Source organism: Rana temporaria, chromosome 2 (genome assembly GCF_905171775.1).
Source record: "Rana temporaria chromosome 2, aRanTem1.1, whole genome shotgun sequence".
NCBI lineage: Eukaryota > Metazoa > Chordata > Amphibia > Anura > Ranidae > Rana > Rana temporaria.
Window position 1 is genome coordinate 205,553,928 of NC_053490.1, and position 19,390 is coordinate 205,573,317.

The following is a 19,390-nucleotide window of genomic DNA, read 5'->3' on the forward strand; positions in this document are numbered from 1 at the left end:
TTTATATGAATTCATTATACTGTATCTTTCTAAAGCTAGGTACACACAGGCCAAAAACAGTTGGTTTGTCAGTTACCGGCCCACATTTGGCCCGTGTATACAGCTCCTAATGCGACAGAAGCCAGTCTTACAACAGGCTGTTGTCAAATGAACATGCTGGGAAATCCAGCATCCAATCAGTGCTCACAGCCAATGGCTGCAAGCACTGATCACTGTGTTCTGGCAGGAACACAATAGCTCAGTTGCGAGCCTGCTGGGTTGAATGAAAAAAAAAACTCCCATGTGTGCCCAGAATATATTGTGCAAGATGAATGACTACCCCTAGCTACAGACGCTTAAAGGCCACTAGTTTGATAGTTTACACCCAGCTTCCAGATGTCTCCAAGATTGCATTATTACAGTCTTCCCCAGAATACCCTTCAGGGTAGGTAGAAGACTGTATGGTTTACATGCAAGCTCTGAGCCAGATGCTTGCAGCTTCTGTCTTTACTTGAACGTTTGCTCATATGTTCTTAGGACTGAGCTATAGCTCCTTTGGCCTTGTCTGAGTTTTCTTAGCAAAATGTGTGGTTCCGCTTGCTGATCTGAAGCCAGGTGCGCATCTGTTTTTACAAGTCATCATGCAATCCAAGAAGATACCGTCCTCACTAGTGCAATCACGGTTCTGTGGAGTGGCTTTGAGTAGTCAGGTGTTCAGGGAGTGAATCTGAAATTACACCTAAGCAGGGAGAGTCGTTCGCTCTCATGTATTGTTCCAGGGCATGGCTCCTGGTAGAGCTGCACGATTCGGGCAAAAATGTGAATTTTTTACATTTTTTTTTTTTGCTTACAATAAAGATCACTATTCTCCCGACGTAACATCTTTCACATTATACAAAAAAATTGTGCTAACTTTACTCTTTTGTTTTTTTTCTAAAAAGTGTAATTTTTTTTCCCAAACAATTGCTTTTAAAAGACCGCTGCTCAAATACAGTGTGACAAAATATTGTCTAAAAAAGAAAGCGATACGTTTCTAACTCCAAAATAATTTGTTGGTCATTGTTTAAATTGCAGCTTGCATGCTCTTTACAATTTAATTGGTGTTTTTAGAATTGCTTCTGCATCTTCCTGCTCAGTTAACTGCCTACCTACCTGCAATAATGCACTGCATCTGAAAATAGTATTTTGTTAACCTTTATGTCAGTGGCTTTATTGCAGCTCTGAAAGCAAAAGAATGCCAATGACTATATGTACAAAGAGAGAGCTTGTAGCTGGAAGAGCATTCACCTTAATCTCACTGAAAATAGAATCATGTGGATGGTTTAATAGCTCAGAACAGGATTCAAGGCCTTTCTGTTTGTGGTGTATTTTTTTTATTTTTTATTTCTTCTCGTCATTATGTGATGCTAATATTACATAACTGTTCAGGCATGTTTTTCAGGCATAGTGGTCTGTGAGGTTATTGGTCTTAAAGGGTCTGCTACAAACAATCATTGTAAACTAATGTATGAATAGAAAAGCATACAGCTACGACACAAATTGTCACTACTTTAGAGTTTCTTTTGATAAAAAAATTTAAGTTGCTATACTATGCATATTAATAAGGAGAAGGCCCATTTACTGGAATAACAGACACGATTACGAGAGCTTTACAAGACATTGCAGAAATTTCCAAGTATATATTACAGATTTTTTAAAATGCCTTTTTAAAAATAAATGGGGCTACATAACATGAAAACGAGAGTTCCATCTGCAAACATTTAGATGTTAGGATTACAGCATTGTCCGATAGTACACCATCAAAGCATAAGCAGCCTGGTAACTTGAGAAAACATTGAATAAGAGAGTAGAAGTCTCAACTACTATTTTAAGGCAAATCGAGTAATAGTACAAACATGGATGAGCGGTCCATGAAACAAATTAATGGATTGACAATGACGCCTAAACATAATTGATTCCCTAGGGCCAAGAGGAACTGTACCCATACCCAATGTGCAATGGCAGGGATGACCTATAATGTTGCCAGACACGCTGGATCCTGCAGTCAGGGTAGAATATATCTGGTGACCTCCTCAACTAGGGTGTAGTACAGGACCAGGGCATTAATACCCTTTGTATGGGAAAGAAGGGTTTAATCAAGTTCATGATGGTCCTACAGTATAGAATGATGAGTGCCACTGTGGTGGAACATGTGGAAGTTTTCCCTTGCATTCCCTGGTGCATTGGGGCAGTGCAGGTTGAGACCTGTGTATTGTGACGCACCGCAGTAGTGGTGTTCAAAAGCACAGTGCGCTGGTGCCATTTTGTCCCCCTGCATGGAAGCACAAGCAATCGGCAGCTCCTTGCAAAAGAACAGCACAGACTATTTCAGTGCTAGTCCAACTACTAACCTGCACAGCCCCTGGATAGCAATAGCACATCTACAGTGCATATGCGGGAGAAGTTTTACCTCCCACAGTGTTTTGCACAACAATACCCCATGGTTCTGTGGCTCTTGACTGTCCGTTTTCTACTTGAATAAGACCATGATGTTCTGGTAGATGAGGTCCAGGTCTATATAGATGCTACAGGTAAGAGGTTAGAAGCCCTTTTTAAAGCATCTTGTCTGGTAGGAAGAGCTCTGATGGCTGCAGTGGGATTATGCCAAGCCCTTAAAGTTTGTCCAAAGTGTATGCTTCATTCCACAGAATCGGAACCGGAGGGTCCTGCCATCTGGCAGTTCCTGGAAGATTTTTAACTTCTTGGTGGATGTCTTGGAAGATTCCATAGTGCAGCTTTTCCATTTAGGCACCATGTCTGTCCACAGGAGATGGATGCTATGGCTCAAGTGCTGGTTGGTTGACTTTTTCTGCAAGAAGCAAACTGAGAGGCTGCCCTTTGAGGACGAGCGCTTGTTTGGACAGTCCTTGAATGCCTTTATCCAGAAGGTAACTGGGAACAAAAGCCTGCTCTTGCGCTTAAAGAAGAAGGCACAGTTGACAGGTCAGCTGGTGCCATTTTCGTAAACCATGAAGAATTATTTTCATAAGCAGTAAGCCTCTGGCTCTAAACAGGAGCCTGTGTTCCCGCTTAGTAAAAAAGTTGCCCCAAGTCCTCTGGAACTGTGAAGCAGTGCCTCCCCACTCGCACACGTGGTGGACATTATTGGCATCCTCTGCAGCGATCTGGACTCGGAAGTCACCGATATCTATCTGTCTAAAGGGTGTCTAGAGGTTACAAGCTGAAGTTTTGCTTCTTTTCTCTCTCCACGCGTTATGCACTTAAATGTATTTTTAGAGCCACAAAAAATGTTTTTTTTTTTGTAGCCGTGGAAAGACTCTTGTCTCAGTTGGTCCTCACAGCTTTGTTTGAAAGGGGAGAGGTATCATGGCTTCCATTTCAACCTGTCCCCAAGCTAAACAGACGGTCAGCCTTTTCTGGACCTCAAAAGCCTCCAAGTTCCTGAAGGTACAAAAATTCAGGATGGAGTTACCCAGCTGGTGACTGCTTCACTTCATCAAGGGGACTTTCTGGCATCCGTGAATATCATGGATTCATACTTTCTCATCCTGTTTTTTCCAGCCTCGTCAACAGTTTATGAATTCCACAGTAGAGGATTGCTACTACCAGTTTGTGGCCTTGCTATTTGGCCTGTTCACAGTCCCCAGAATGTTTATCAAAGGTGTTTGATCCAGATCTGTTCAGTACCCTGAATGTCCCCATTGTGTGGGGTGCCTGAATGACCTGATTCTCACGGAGTTAGCGTGCATACTAAAAGTACTGTACATGTGCTTCTATCACCACTGGACAAGTTTTACCAACATCAACACTCCGACAGCTTGCTTGGTAAGCAGACAGATGGCTCCCCATCCCTCAATCTTATGGAGATATCTGCCAGTCTATGATCATCCTGAAGTTGGCTCCCTATATTACAGTCCGATTAAAGTTAGGTGCGCGCCTTCTAAAAAATAAACCTTCATACTCGCCGCTATACTGCAGCTGTCCCATGTCAGATATGAGACTGAGAACTGAGCGCTCATATGACCGCTGATCACTTGGCTATCGGTCAGCTGAGAGCAAAGACTGGTAAATGTTGGTCACTGCTTTCTGCTCTGCCCCTGAAGGAGGGGCAGGCACAGCTCAGCACACCGAGGCAGCTGTATGGATCTCAACAATATGGTTGGGATCCTTCCAGAGCCTGCAGCAGCTCTGCAATGTCAGCTGACAGTGGGCTTATAGCTCTGTTGGCTAATTCTGGATCACAAGAGAGCCAAAGTGCATGCATTCCTGTGACCCACAAGAGACGCATTGTCAAAACATAGTTAAAGGGATACTGAAGGCTCAACCGTTCTTTTTAAATTACAAACATGCTATACCTTCCTGCGCTGTTTAATGGTTTTGCACAGAGCAGCCCCAATCTGCCTCTTCTCGGGGTCATTTGCCAAATGCCCCCATAGCAAACTGCTTGTTATGGGGGTACTCATGCGTGCTCTCTCATAAGCCCAGCTGCGTGTGTCCATAAGTGAAACAGGACAAGGCTTGGTCCTGCCCTTGCTCCTTCCTTACTGGCTGTAATTGACATTAGCGGGAGCCAGTGGCCAATGAGCAGGCAGAGAGACGAGACAGCAGCTGCTCCTGTGCACATTGTTGAATCAAGATCGGACTCGGGTAAGTATTATGGGGGGGCTGCATACTGAAGTTTTTTTTTTTTTTTAATTCATACATTCAAATAGTCTTTACAACTACTTTAATTTGTGTTTCGCAGACCAGTGACTGCTGTGACCACTGCTGTAGGCAGCATAGGAAGCAAATCCTATTTCTTATTCTAAGGCAAATAAAATGCATAATCTTCTTTAGTTTACCAAACACGTTTGTGCAATAAATGTGTTTTTAACTAAGGGTTACTTTCTGTTCAAATCAAACAAATTTCATAGCGCACTCCATACTTTCTGTTTATAGAGCTAAATGCCTGTTTTACAGATGTATCTGTTTTTTTAATGAAATACCAGAAATACACAGCTAAAATGTGTCATCTGTCGTGTGAGCCCTTCTGAAGGGATTTGTGAGAGGGAGATGGGGCTAAGGTCTTAATCCTTTGTGCTAATCCTGTACGTTTCTGGATATATTTTGCATAGAGCAGGAATAATACTTAACAGAGCTCATAAATCATACAGAAGTCAATCATGGGTTGTGGCTTGCAGCATGCTGAGGGGGCAGAAGTGCTGAAAGCATAATTAATGTCAACAAAAGTTCACAGTTCTGTGACTACTGATGGTTCGCAGTAAAAATGCACGGACTACAAACTGCAGTGTGCAACGGTTAAGCCTTACATAATTTCACATCCTACCCTATTCTAGTTTAGGTATTGCTTTGTCAGCCTGTCTGAAGGTGAATAATGCGTTGTGCAGATCACATTGGCGTAATTCAGATAGGTGGTGATCTCAGGGTCAAAGTATCAAAACTTGAAGTTGAGTTCCAAAACAATCATAGTTAGAAATTGTGTCAAATTTTATGAATTTGTGGTTTTGGGAGGAACTATAACAGTAACTTAACATGCTTCAAACTCTTAACAAATCAAAGCGTGCTGTACAATAGCCTACTTTTACTTACTAATAATCGGTTTAACAACTTTTCACAATGTCTTGGGTGCAGTTTTCTTTACCACTTACCGCTGTGTTATAACTATGGATTATGTAGCTGCTACAACTTATAAGATAAAGAAATTCCAATTCTCCTAAAATCCAATATTTAGAGTGAAGTGAGTGGTTTATTATAGGTAATTCTTGACTACTGTACCTCCATTGTCTGTTATGTGGTTTTAGTATAATTACTTGGAGGAAAATGACAATAGATACAAAAGTTGCTCATGACACAGGTCAGTTTAAATAAGGTATTACTATTGTCATATTTGCTGAACATGATGCTTGTGCTTCAGTGCGTCTGTGAGACTACGTTTATCCTTCTCGGATAAAATAATTACTATTAGCGCCTTTTTAGCATAAAGAACTCTTCTCTTTTGTTGTTGGAATAATAACTCATATTATTCAAGCATGAAACCTTACATTTCACCCTCACATAAATGAGAGCAGCAAAGTTGAGCTGAGATGATGTTAAAGACCTATAATTAATTAAAATAACACTGTACTTTTCAGCATTGGCATATAACCTATTCTTAAGTAAAAAATGCTGCTCAATAATGTCCCTTGCTGCGTAGGCAAATAAGTCTGTGGCTACCAAGGGCTTTGTGGTTGTTTGAAATGACTTGCACTGCCGAGAGAGTACTGTAATCCATTTATAAATATACAACAGGAGCACCAAGCCTCATTTAACACAGTTGGTTGAGATTAAAAAATTTGAAATGTATTTCTAACAAAAAAAAAAAACGTTGTTCATGTAAAGCCAACACACTTTTTTTTTTTTTGCTGTTTATTTTCATCTGAGATATTTCCTTTCACTTCCTGTTCCAGTGATGGTTCTAAAATGTTGCTTTGCTAATACTTTTTGGTTTTGGAGACTATGGTCACAGGACAATTGGAGAGGAAAAAGAGAATAGACTTGGGCCTCATCCAAACAATACATGCAAAACTAATCATAAATGAGCAGAGACACTCCCAGTATCCTACAATGACTGACTCTATCAGCCAAAGAAAGGAGACCTATTAAATAAAATTATCATATTTTTATTTAGAAAACAATTTAAAATATTTTCAAGTACTCCTACAGTACATACAGTACACACACGCAATAATAAAATGAGCATGTATAGATTAGATGGGTGTGATCCGTACAGTGGTATGATGATGCTGTCAGTACGGTCAACGTTTTGCCAATAATTTGGCTTCTTCCAGACCCAGACACCAAAAAAACTTGGTGTCAACAGTTTATAAAATACTTAAAATACATTTCTATAATTACAGTAGTGTTCCTTCTTGCACCTTTTCATTATCTTTTGTTTCTTGCATAAATTGACTATAAATAAAAATATTTATGTATATTTCTTTTTGAACTTGTACATTAGGTATCTTGGAATTCTTTCATCATCAGCTGAAGGACATAGTAGAATATGCTGAACTGAAGACTGTGTGCTTCCAGAATCTGAGGGAAGTTGGCAATACTCTGCTCTTCTGTCTTCTTATTGAACAGAGTTTGGTATGTACATTATTCCATGACACCTAGTTGGATATTGTGTAGGTTTTTTTGTCTTGGTGCAAATACTATGTATGTTAATCCGTGACGCCCAATTGCTTAGTTGAATACTTTGTAGGTTCCCAACCTAGTACTAATAGTGTGTACCTCCTATCCATGACACCCCATCATTGCTCGGTTTGGTATTTGTAGGTTAATGATCCAGTGTAGATGGTACAGTGCCTTGCGAAAGTATTGGGCCCCCTTGAACTTTGCGACCTTTTGCCACATTTCAGGCTTCAAACATAAAGATATAACAATTTTATTTTTTTTGAAGAATCAACAACAAGTGGAACGAAATTTATTGGATATTTCAAACTTTTTTAACAAATAAAAAACCCGAAAAATTGGGCGTGCAAAATTATTCAGCCCCTTTACTTTCAGTGCAGCAAACCCTCTCCAGAAGTTCAGTGAGGATCTCTGAATGATCCAATGTTGACCTAAATGACTAATGATGATAAATAGAATCCACCTGTGTGTAATCAAGTCTCCGTATAAATGCACCTGCACTGTGATAGTCTCAGAGGTCCGTTTAAAGCGCAGAGAGCATCATGAAGAACAAGGAACACACCAGGCAGGTCCGAGATACTGTTGTGGAGAAGTTTAAAGCCGGATTTGGATACAAAAAGATTTCCCAAGCTTTAAACATCCCAAGGAGCACTGTGCAAGCGATAATATTGAAATGGAAGGAGTATCAGACCACTGCAAATCTACGAAGACCTGGCCGTCCCTCTAAACTTTCAGCTCATACAAGGAGAAGACTAATCACAGATGCAGCCAAGAGGCCCATGATCACTCTGGATGAACTGCAGAGATCTACAGCTGAGGTGGGAGACTCTGTCCATAGGACAACAATCAGTCGTATACTGTACAAATCTGGCCTTTATGGAAGAGTGGCAAGAAGAAAGCCATTTCTTAAAGATACCCATAAAAAGTGTTGCTTAAAGTTTGCCACATGCCACCTGGGAGACACACCAGACATGTGGAAGAAGGTGCTCTGGTCAGATGAGACCAAAATCGAACTTTTTGGCAACAATGCAAAACGTTATGTTTGGCGTAAAAGCAACACAGCTCATCACCCTGAACACACCATCCCCACTGTCAAACATGGTGGTGGCAGCATCATGGTTTGGGCCTGCTTTTCTTCAGCAGGGACAGGGAATATGGTTAAAATTGATGGGAAGATGGATGGAGCCAAATACAGGACCATTCTGGAAGAAAACCTGATGGAGTCTGCAAAAGACCTGAGACTGGGACGGAGATGTGTCTTCCAACAAGACAATGATCCAAAACATAAAGCAAAATCTACAATGGAATGGTTCACAAATAAACATATCCAGGTGTTATAATGGCCAAGTCAAAGTCCAGACCTGAATCCAATCGAGAATCTGTGGAAAGAACTGAAAACTGCTGTTCACAAACACTCTCCATCCAACCTCACTGAGCTTGAGCTGTTTTTCAAGGAGGAATGGGCAAAAATCTCAGTCTCTCGATGTGCAAAACTGATAGAGACATACCCCAAGCGACTTACAGCTGTAATCGCAGCAAAAGGTGGCGCTACAAAGTATTAACTTAAGGGGGCTGAATAATTTTGCACGCCCAATTTTTCAGTTTATTTGTTAAAGTTTGAAATATCCAATACATTTTGTTCCACTGCATGATTGTGTCCCACTTGTTGTTGATTCTTCAAAAAAATTTGTTTTATATCTTTGTTTGAAGCCTGAAATGTGGCAAAAGGTCGCAAAGTTCAAGGGGGCCGAATACTTTCGCAAGGCACTGTATGTTCATCAAATCATGACTTTTGTTTGGGTATTTTTTAGCTTCCAGACTTCAGAGTCTGAGTTGCATCCAGATTCACAACCTTAGTGCAGTATCTATATTCCTATTTGCTATATATTATATCAGGATGCATCTCTGCCAATATTGTATCCAAGCTAGGAAATAAAGTGATACTTAAGGCCATCCCTGGTGGTCCTGGGTAGGCACCCTCAGGGGGGCTGCACTGATAAGCAATCGATCGGCTTTCCTCTACTCGCGCCTGTCAGTGCCAATGGAGGAAAAGCCGATAAACTGCTCTTCCTATTTACACTGTGATCGGCTGTGATTGGACACCTCTGACCACGTGGTAAAGAGCCTACGTCGCACCACACCACCGATCGCCGTCCCCCCGCAGCTTATTCTGCTGGACGTCATATGAAGCCCAGTCAGAATAACTAAACTGCTTCTCGGCCGTCATTCTGCATATGGCAGGCGGGAAGTGGTTAAGCAGTTACAACAACCCCTTTTTTTTTTTTTTTTTTTTTTTTTTTAAATAAAGGCATTCTATAAATAAAAGCTGCCCGTTGTAAACACCCCTGTCAGTGTTCCACAACTATTACCTTGGGCAGCTTGGTTTGTTAATGTAAGTTGAAAAATAACAGACTCTTTGGCTGGATACCTGAGTGAAAGTAAAGGAGAAAATCTTAAAAAAACGAATGCAGACACCACATCTAACAATTGGTGCGCTGCAAATTAATACATTGTTTTTGTGTTTAATGCTACTTTAACTAATGGGGGGGGGGGAAGGGTCACATAAACAAGCCCAAGTATAAATGTAAGCGGGTTCATTTTTAAGCAGCAGCTGGTTAAAATTAGCATGGTGATTATATTCACTCTTTGGATATAGCGATGAGTTATTCAACTACTGCAGGTCTTCATAATTGTGCCTATAATAGCCCTGGCTTCACAATTATTCTCTGCCGCTCTCTCCGCTGTTTGCATGCGGGTGGTGTAGCAGTGCATGTCCTTATGAGGGTTTCTGCGTGATACAGGTCACACTATAAAATAGGACTGTACCCCTTGGGAGGTTGTTATTGTGCGTTTGCTGAATTGTACCAGTTCTATTGCAATCATGCTGGGGAAATGCAGGAGATTTTATGATTAATGGGCTGAGGGGTCCAACAAAATGACTGGCTAATCGCATGCTTTTGAAAGCTCGATGTATCGTAGCAACAGTATTAGCGTAGTCATTGAAGTGCAGCAATTTGGCTTGATTTAGCTAGATGGAACATTAGACACTAATTGAAAGAAATGTTTCTCGTTTTGTGGGCAGCGAGCATTAGTACCACAGGACAGAATAAAACAAAAGATTGATATCACTGCAGTCGATGAGTTATGAATTTGTATACCTGTATCTTCTTTTTTTTTTTTTTTTTTTTTTTTCCAAGATGTTATGTATGGCACATTTTTTTTTTTTCTTCTAACTATGTTATTTAACCATTAAGTCACTAGAAGAAGTGTGTGACCTGCTTCATGCTGCACCTTTTCAGAACATTCTGCCCAGAGTCCATGTTAAAGGTGAGTGTATTCCTAGAGGTTGCTTTTATAGACCCTCAAACCAGGTTCATTTTCACTTTTTTTTTTTTTTTTTTTTTTTTAATTGGCTCAGCGGCTTGGGCTTAAGTCGTAACGGATGACCAGAAAACACCCATGAACCATTGTTTTACATTTGACAACAGTAGTACAGGTTACATTCAGTGGCAGGACATTGAAGGCAAAAAATAAAAACAAAAAACAAGAAACCGCACATGGTTTTTCAGTTTAGAAAGGCTAAAAAAAAAAGATTGTAGACTATTAAGCATTTAGCATTCAATTCCATTAACGTACAGCGCATCCGGGAAAGTATTCACAGCTCTTCACTTTTTCCACATTTTGTTATGTTACAGCCTTATTCTAAAATGGGTTAAATTCATAATTTTCCTCATGATTCTGCAGACAGTACCCCATAATGACAACATGAAAAGTGTTTTCTTTTTTTTTTTTTAATCTTTGCAAATTATTTTAACCGGTTAACGCCCGCCGCATGTATACGTACGTCAACAGAATGGCACGTACAGGCATATGGGTGTACATGTACGTCCCCGCCTTTCCGCGGGTCGGGGGTCCGATTGGGACCCCCCCCACTACATGCGGCGGTCTGAAACCCGCGGGGAGCGATCCGGAACAAGGGCGCGGCTATTCGTTTCTAGCCGCCCCCTCGCGATCGCTCCCCGGAGCTGCTTCACTGTGGCGGCTGCATCGATCGAGTGATCCCTTTTATAGGGAGACTCGATCGATGATGTCAGACCTACAGCCACACCCCACTACAGTTGTAAACACACACTAGGTGAACCCTAACTCCTTCAGCGCCCCCTGTGGTTAACTGCCAAACTGCAACTGTCATTTTTCACAATAAACAATGCAATTTAAAAGCATTTTTTGCTGTGAAAATGACAATGGTCCCAAAAATGTGTCAAAATTGTCCGAAGTGTCCGCCATAATGTTGCAGTCACGAAAAAAATCGCTGATCGCCGCCATTGGTAGTAAACAATAAAATAAAAAATAAAACTATCCCCTATTTTGTAAACGCTAAAATATTGAATTTTTTTCAAAATTGTCGCTCTATTTTTGTTTATAACGCAAAAAATAAAAACCGCAGAGGTGAACAAATACCACCAAAAGAAAGCTCTATTTGTGGGGTAAAAAAGGACGTCAATTTTGTTTGAGAGCCACGTCGCACAACCGCGCAATTGTCTGTTAAAGCGACGCAGTGCCGAATCGCAAAACCTGGCCTGGGCCTTTAGCTGCATAAAGGTCCGGGGCTTAAGTGGTTAAAATAAAAAAAATAAAAAATCACATGCACACAAGTATTCACAGGCTTTGCGCAAGACTTTGTTGATGCACCTTTGGCATCAATTACAGCCTCGAGTCCTTTTGAGTACTATGCTACAAGCTTGGCACACATATATTTTTGGGCAGTTTCTCCCATTCTTCTTCAGGACATCTCGAGCTCCATCAGGTTGGGATGAGTAGCGTCGGTGCACAGTCCTTTTCAGAGCTCTCCAGAGATGTTCAATCGGGTTCAAGTCTGGGCTCTGGCTGGGCCACTCATTCAGAGTTGTCTCGTAGCCACTCCTTTGTTATCTTGGCTGTGTGCTTATGGTCATTGTCCTGTTGGAAGATGAACCTTCACCTAAGTCCAAGGTCCAGAGCGATCTGGAGCAGGTTTTCATCAAAGATGTCTCTCTTTACATTGCTGTGTTCATCTTTCCCTCGATCCTGACTAGTCTCCCAGTTTCTGCGGCTGAAGAAAATCCCCACAGCATGATGCTGCCACCACCGTGCTTCACTGTAAGGATGGTATTGGCTGGGTGATGAGCAGTGCCTGGTTTTCTCCAGACATGACGCTTGCCATTCAGGCCCAAGAGTTCAATTTTTGTTTCATCAGACCAGAGGATTCTCATGGTCCGAGTCCTTCAGGTGTCCTTTTGCAAACTCAAGGCAGCATGCCATGTTTGTGCCTTTTTACTGAGGAGTGGCTTTTGCCTTGCCACTCTACCATACAGGCCTGATCGGTGGAGTGCTGCAGAGATGGTTAGTCTTCTGGAAGTTTCTCCTCTCCATAGAAAAAATGCTGGAGCTCTGTCAGAGTGACCATTGTGTTCTGTGTCCTCTCCCTGACTAAGGCCCTTCTCCCCGATCGCTCAGTTTGGCCAGGCGGCCCGCTCTAGGAAGAGTCCTATTGGTTCCAAACTTCTTCCATTTATGGATGATGAAGGCCACTGTGCTCATTGGGACCTTCAATGTTTCGGACATTTTCCTGTACCCTTCCCTAGATTTGTGCTTCGATAAATTCCCGTCTCTGAGGTCTACAGACAATTGCTTGGACTTCATGGCTTGGTTTGTGCTTTGACATGCACTGTTAACTGTGGGACCTTATATAGACAGGTGTCTGCCTTTCCAAATCATGTCCAATCAACTGAATTTACCAAAGGTGGACTCCAAGTTGTAGAAACATCTCGAAGATGATCAGTGGAAACAGGATGCAGGTTAATTGCAGTGTTATGGCAAAGGCTGTGAATACATGTGATTTTTTATTTTTTTTTTATATTGTTTTTGTTTTTTTGTAATAAATTTGCAAAAGATTTTAACCACTTGTCCCCCAAGGACGTCATATGATGTCCTCGACTTTGTGTGGTGATATCTGAATGATGCCTGCAGCTACAGGCATCGTTCAGATATCACCATCTTCTGCCGGCGATTCTGTGCACGATAAGAACGATCATAGCGGCAGTTCCACCGCTTGATCATTCTTAAAGGCAGCGGGAGGGGACATGCCGCCATCCGGCTGCTTCTCCGGGCTCTCCCGTGCCATCGGGGGCCTGGAGAACGAATAGGCCGGCGACGATAGAGATGACCGTTTGCCCAATGTCATATGACGTTACAGAATTTGAGTGGGGATATCTGAATGATGCCTGCAGTTACAGACGTCATTCAGATATCTTCATTTACAGCCGACGATTCCCTTTACCGTAAGAACAATCGTAGCAGCTGTTCAGCCACTTGATCGTTCTTACAGGTGGTGGGAGGGGACGTTGTTAATCCATCCCCTCCGGCCGCTCTCTGGTGCTTTCACCGGCTTTCCCATGCAATCGGCGAGCCGGAGAGGGAATCGAACAGTGCTGGATGTTGACATGGAGATATTCAGCAGACCACATGGTCCCCGAAGTCTCTATGATCGTTCGGAGGCCGGACGCGATGTTATGACATCACACCTGGCCTCTGCATTTGAAAAATATTCCGCCGCCTTGGCTGGGAAGCCCACATATCACCCACAGGTCGCGCCCTCGTGTAATTGGCATTCAAACCACACATGAGGTATTACAGCGAACGTTGGAGCGAGAGCAATAATTCTAGCACAAGACCTCCTCTGTAACTCTAAACAGGCAACCTGTAGACATTTTTAAAGTGTCGCCTATAGTGATTTTTAAGTACCGAAGTTTGGCGCCATTCCATGAGTGTGCCCAATTTTAAAGCGTGACATGTTGTATCTTTTTACTCGGCGTAACATCATCTTTCACATTATGCTAAAAAATTTGGCTAACTTTACTGTTTTTTTTTCTTGCATTAAAACTTTTTTATTTTCCCCCCAAGAAAATTTGAAAAATTGCTGCGCAAATACCATGCGAGATAAAAAGTTGCAAAGATTACCATTTTATTCCCTATGGTCTCTGACAAAAACCTATATAATGTTTGGGGGTTCTGAGTAATTTTCTAGCAAACAAAATGTCTACTGTGTAAAATGACAACTGCAGTCATTGTGTAACTGAGTAAAGAAAATAAAATGATGCCAAATCACTAACATACACAACGTGTAACTATGAGAAAATGTGGTATCCACAAAGATAACTAGTGCTAGTGATCATATACCAAAGTCCCATATAATACAAAACATAAAATGGTAATGTCCATCCAACTACAGTGAAAACTTCAGAATCTGCACAGGAGATGGAGTCTGATTCCTTCCGGTGTCACCATATGTGGAATCACCCTCAGAGGTGCAACTAACATCCGAATAAAGGAAAAGGTGAAATACCCTTACCAGCTAAGGTGGACCCGAAACACCATATGGCGTGGGTCTAATGCGTATGGTCAACCCAATCCTCTGGGGTACAGATCCTCCTGATGACACTGGGGTAAGATTCTCCACGAACACCAGATCCGATTTGACTCAAATCCCTTGTCGTGATGCGATGGATCGCTGTTTCATCTGTAGTGTATGGTGGACTCGCCACATAAAAAAAGCAAAGAAACAAAAAGAAAGAGGACGCCTCCTCATAGTGTAAAAAAATGATAGAAAATGTATTCCAAAAATGTCATCCATCAAAAATAAAACTCCATAAAATATCCACATCAAAGTAAACGTGAAAAAATATAGATAGGGAAAAAAATATCACAAGTAATACGTGGTATGCCCCAGCCATTCCTAGACTGTGCTATTTCTCCCTTTTTTACTTGTGATATTTTTTTCCTATCTATATTTTTTCACGTTTACTTTGATGTGGATATTTTATGGAGTTTTATATTTGATGGATAAAATTTTTGGAATACATTTTCTATCCTTTTTTTTTTTTACACTATGAGGAGGCGTCCTCTTTCTTTTTGTTTCTTTGCTTTTTTTTATGTGGCGATTCCACCATACACTACAGGTGAAACCGCAATCCATCGCATCACGACAAGCATGACTCCCAAAGGCAGAGGCATGATGGGACTTGTAGGTTTGCAACAGCTACAGCTTGAGACCTCTGATTTGCAGGTTTATAAACTGGTGATTTGTAACACTTTTTTCGTTATTTTTATTTTAACATTTCATCCGCAAATAAATGTACATTACAGGGTATCATGACATTGTATTTTTTTTTTTAAAGATATATTTTATCATAAAAATTCAAAATGAGGAAAAGTCGTTTAGCATAACTAGAAAGGGACCGGTCTCCAAATATACCTAAGAGACAGTTTTAGCGATGAAGGACATTAGGAAGGCCCAGTGCAGAAAAAAGAAAGGAGCCCACTTCCTTCCAAAACTCCTGGACCATGGGATAGGCCCAGAAGCAATGGAGGAAATCACCAGCCTGCCCTCAGCCCCTAAAGCAGGTAGCGCCTGAGCGTAGACCCATTCTGTGCAATCTAGTGGGAGTAGTGAAACATTTTTTTGCTGAATAATCCTATCTTTTGAAGAAATATCGGAGGTAGGTATCACTAAATTCAGACCAGTCAGATTTAGTAAATATGTCCAATGAAGCCCATCTAGCTTGAGCAGTGGCAGCCCTAGGGTTAGAATCAGTCATAAATGCATTTTAATAAGTGGAGTCAGATCGTTGTCTATGTATTTATAAAACTATGCCTTAATACCTTTTCACGCTGTGTTGAGACTTTGTTTCCTGTGCTAACAGAATCTATTTTTGGCATACCCTGAATGGGTGAGATTTCAGAGGCTGGCTTTTTCATAGGTCTCTCCCTGCTGGCTACAAACGATATATGCATATACAACATCTGTGTAGAATTTTATATTTGTCTGTTAAAAAGAAATGAAAAAACATAACAATTTGTGTATTTTAGCATAATATTATATAAAACACTCGATTCCCTTTAAGTCATAAATGTATATGCGTTGATTTCCAGAGGGAGAACGTCTGGAGGCAAAGATGAAAAGACTGGAATCGAAGTATGCTCCACTGCACCTGGTGCCACTCATAGAAAGATTAGGGACTCCTCAGGTATTTCCTCAGTGATTGCAAACATAAAAGATTCAAATTAGATGATTGTTTTAAATGGGCGGTAAAATAGTGATTAAAACATGACTATTGTGCATATTTCGAACACTTTTTTTTATTCATATTGGGCTTTTTTCACAGCAAATTGCCATAGCAAGAGAGGGCGACTTACTGACCAAAGAACGTCTCTGCTGCGGCCTGTCGATGTTTGAAGTTATCCTTACTCGAGTCCGTAGTTATCTCGATGATCCTATTTGGCGTGGCCCCCTTCCCAGCAATGGTGTGATGCATGTAGACGAGTGTGTAGAATTCCATAGGCTCTGGAGTGCTATGCAGTTTGTTTATTGCATACCTGTGGGTACTCATGAATTCACTGTGGAGTAAGTATACTGCGTCACGTCATGTATCATCAGACAAGCCTAATTTGTAATATCAAATCTGCTTCATTTAAACATTTGTGAGGCTCACTGCAGCTAAATTTACAAAATATTTTGTACAAGGTAGACATTTAGCTATATAGGGCCAGGTTCAGAAAGACTTACGCTGGCGTATCTACAGATACGCCGTCGTATCTATGCGCCTTATTCTCAATACGCCTGAATTCTGGCTTAATACGACCGACGTAAGTCTCATACATCGTCGTATCTTGGGTGCATATTTACGCTGGCCGCTAGGGGCGCTACCGTTGATTTACGCGTTGAATATGTAAATGACCTAGATACGCCGATTCACGAACTTACTTATGCCCGTCGCTGTAATCTACGCCGTTTACGTAAGGCGTTTTTCCGGCGTAAAGATAAACCACCAAATAGCTGGTCTAAGTCATGTTAGGGTATGGATGTCAAAACTGCCGTCGGATTTTAAGTCGTTTACGTAAGTCGTACGTGAATGGGGCTGGGCGTAGGTTACGTTCACGTCTTTGCCACTGAGCCGTCGTATCTTAGGGTGTAAATTCGATGTGATTCTGAGCATGCGCCGTTCGTTCGGGAATTCATTAACATGGGGTCACGGCTTATTTTTAATACAACACGCCCACTACCTTCCTAATTTGAATTAGGTGGGCTTACACCGGCCCATTTACGCTACGCCAACTTACGGAGCAAGTGCTTTGAGAATACTGTACTTGTGCTACGCCGATCTAAGATACGCCGCTCTACCTGAATCCGGCTAATAGTGTCTTCTTGAATGAGCAGACTAGTTTTGTTGGATGATGATGCATTGGAGCACGCCATTGCTCTCTTCATGTTCTTCCTGTGTTGTCAATGACATGATGATCAGCACTTTTATTAATCGCCCTCTAGAAGAATACTGTATCTGTCACTGCAAAATGCCCAACCCCTCTGATGTGTTTTAAATGTTAGGAAAGATTGCTAGATGTTTGATAAATTGTTGTTGGAGCCTCCAGCATTGACACGTTTGACATTATTTTTATAGTCCTCCTATATGCATATTCTATTTGTAGTTTTCTCTGGCAAGTATATAAACTGTGAATGTGTTGGTAATATTTCACATCTCTTATAATAGGCAGTGTTTTGGTGACGGACTTCACTGGGCTGGCTGTATGATCATTGTCCTTTTGGGTCAGCACCGCCGCTATGATGTTATGGACTTCTGTTATCATCTCCTGAAAGTACAGAAGCATGATGGCAAGGATGAGATTATCAAAAATGTGGTATGTGAATAACCAAGTTTCCTGATATAATGTGCTCTTTTGTACCGGACAGTTTCACTTTGGGAAACAATAAAACTTCTTGTAAAAAGAAAGTCAAGCTCCTGTCTCTAGAACCGCTTTATGCTTATGCCATGCAGAATTACACATGTCCAGCTCAAGCAAAAAAGTGGTTTGTCACATTTTTAATAGCGGTCTTTGTCTTTTACAGCCCTTGAAGAAGATGGTAGAGCGCATACGTAAATTCCAAATGCTGAATGATGAGATAATTTTCATCTTGGACAAGTACTTGAAGGCAGGAGATGGAGAAAATACACCTGTAGAACATGTGCGCTGCTTCCAGCCTCCCATACACCAATCACTAGCCAGCAACTAAGGCTCCTCCCACTGTACTATTTCTCCTTGCCACACTGTGTTGACTCCTTATACTGTATTTTTCTGGTAGAGAATGCAAAATAAGGCAGAAAAATCCTCACTGTAGTTAAAGAATTGCTATGAAATCTGTAAAAATGCTAAATCAGTATATTTTTTTGTTTTATTTGCCACTGTTCCTATGAATATACCCAGCTGTCCTCATGCTGCAGATAAATGGGCAGAGTCCACCCATCGTATTGTGAATAAGGACCAGCCTGAAGCGGACCCTGCCCACTTGTCTATAACTTGGGAACAGTTGAGGGGATCTTTCTTAGGAGCTGTGGCTCTAGAAAGCTGTAAACAATGTATGTAGAGATGCCATTGCAGAGGTAAGGTTTTTTTTTTAACAGATTGTAAACCTATTTAACCTATAACCAAGATGGTAAAAAATAAACCATTCTGTGTGCAAACTTTTCCTCTTGTAGGCAGTCAAACAAGCAGAATAATATGATCTTACAGGAGCCTGTTCTGTGTTGAGTGCCTGCAACTTAAGTTATTTAGCCCATAAACAGATTTACTGCCGATAACACTACCAGTCATACTGATTTTTTTTCATATTTCCCCTTCAAATAAGAAAACATAAAATTGTGCAGTTACAGCATTCTTAAGATTTAACTTTTTCCAGAAATTAAAAAAAATAAATGTAATCTCATGTAATCAAAAACATTCTGTATTGTCAATTTACAATAAAAGTTTATATTAACACTAGTTGATAAAAATGTTGCTGTTGGGCAGTTAAAATGAAAAATATGTTCAACTTGGTGTATCCAGATGAATTATACCTTGTTTTTCAGTACAAATTGGACCTTCATTTGATGGTTAAGGTTAATTAATATCTTCAGATTTTTTTTTTTGTCGTCAGGAAAAACTGGCACAAAATGGTAAAAAAAAAAGAACAAAGTGTATGTTTTATTGTTTATTATACCCGTAGTAGAGCTCAGACACAATCGTACACACTTAAACTGACACAGATACTGAATAAAAATGCGCTGCTTTTTTTAATCCTACCTAAAAAAAAAAAACACTAACATGGCTGACCTTTGACCCTGACAGTCACCTGGGTCAAACCATGATCTAGCTATTTTATCTTTTA

General features: G+C 40.9%; 1 protein-coding gene across 2 annotated transcripts in view; it reads left to right on the forward strand.

Annotated features, from left to right (window-relative positions):
- CYFIP1 (cytoplasmic FMR1 interacting protein 1) overlaps nucleotides 1-19,005 on the forward strand; it is a 129,641-nt gene extending 110,636 nt beyond the window's left edge. For both annotated transcript variants that reach the window (XM_040336300.1, XM_040336299.1), the window contains exons 26-31: nucleotides 6,977-7,107; nucleotides 10,407-10,479; nucleotides 16,123-16,217; nucleotides 16,356-16,594; nucleotides 17,739-17,886; nucleotides 18,095-19,005. In XM_040336300.1, the coding sequence (XP_040192234.1) occupies nucleotides 6,977-7,107; nucleotides 10,407-10,479; nucleotides 16,123-16,217; nucleotides 16,356-16,594; nucleotides 17,739-17,886; nucleotides 18,095-18,259 (851 nt within the window). In that variant the 3' untranslated portion in view covers nucleotides 18,260-19,005. The remainder of the gene's footprint in view (nucleotides 1-6,976; nucleotides 7,108-10,406; nucleotides 10,480-16,122; nucleotides 16,218-16,355; nucleotides 16,595-17,738; nucleotides 17,887-18,094) is intronic.
- Nucleotides 19,006-19,390: the final 385 nt, after the last annotated feature.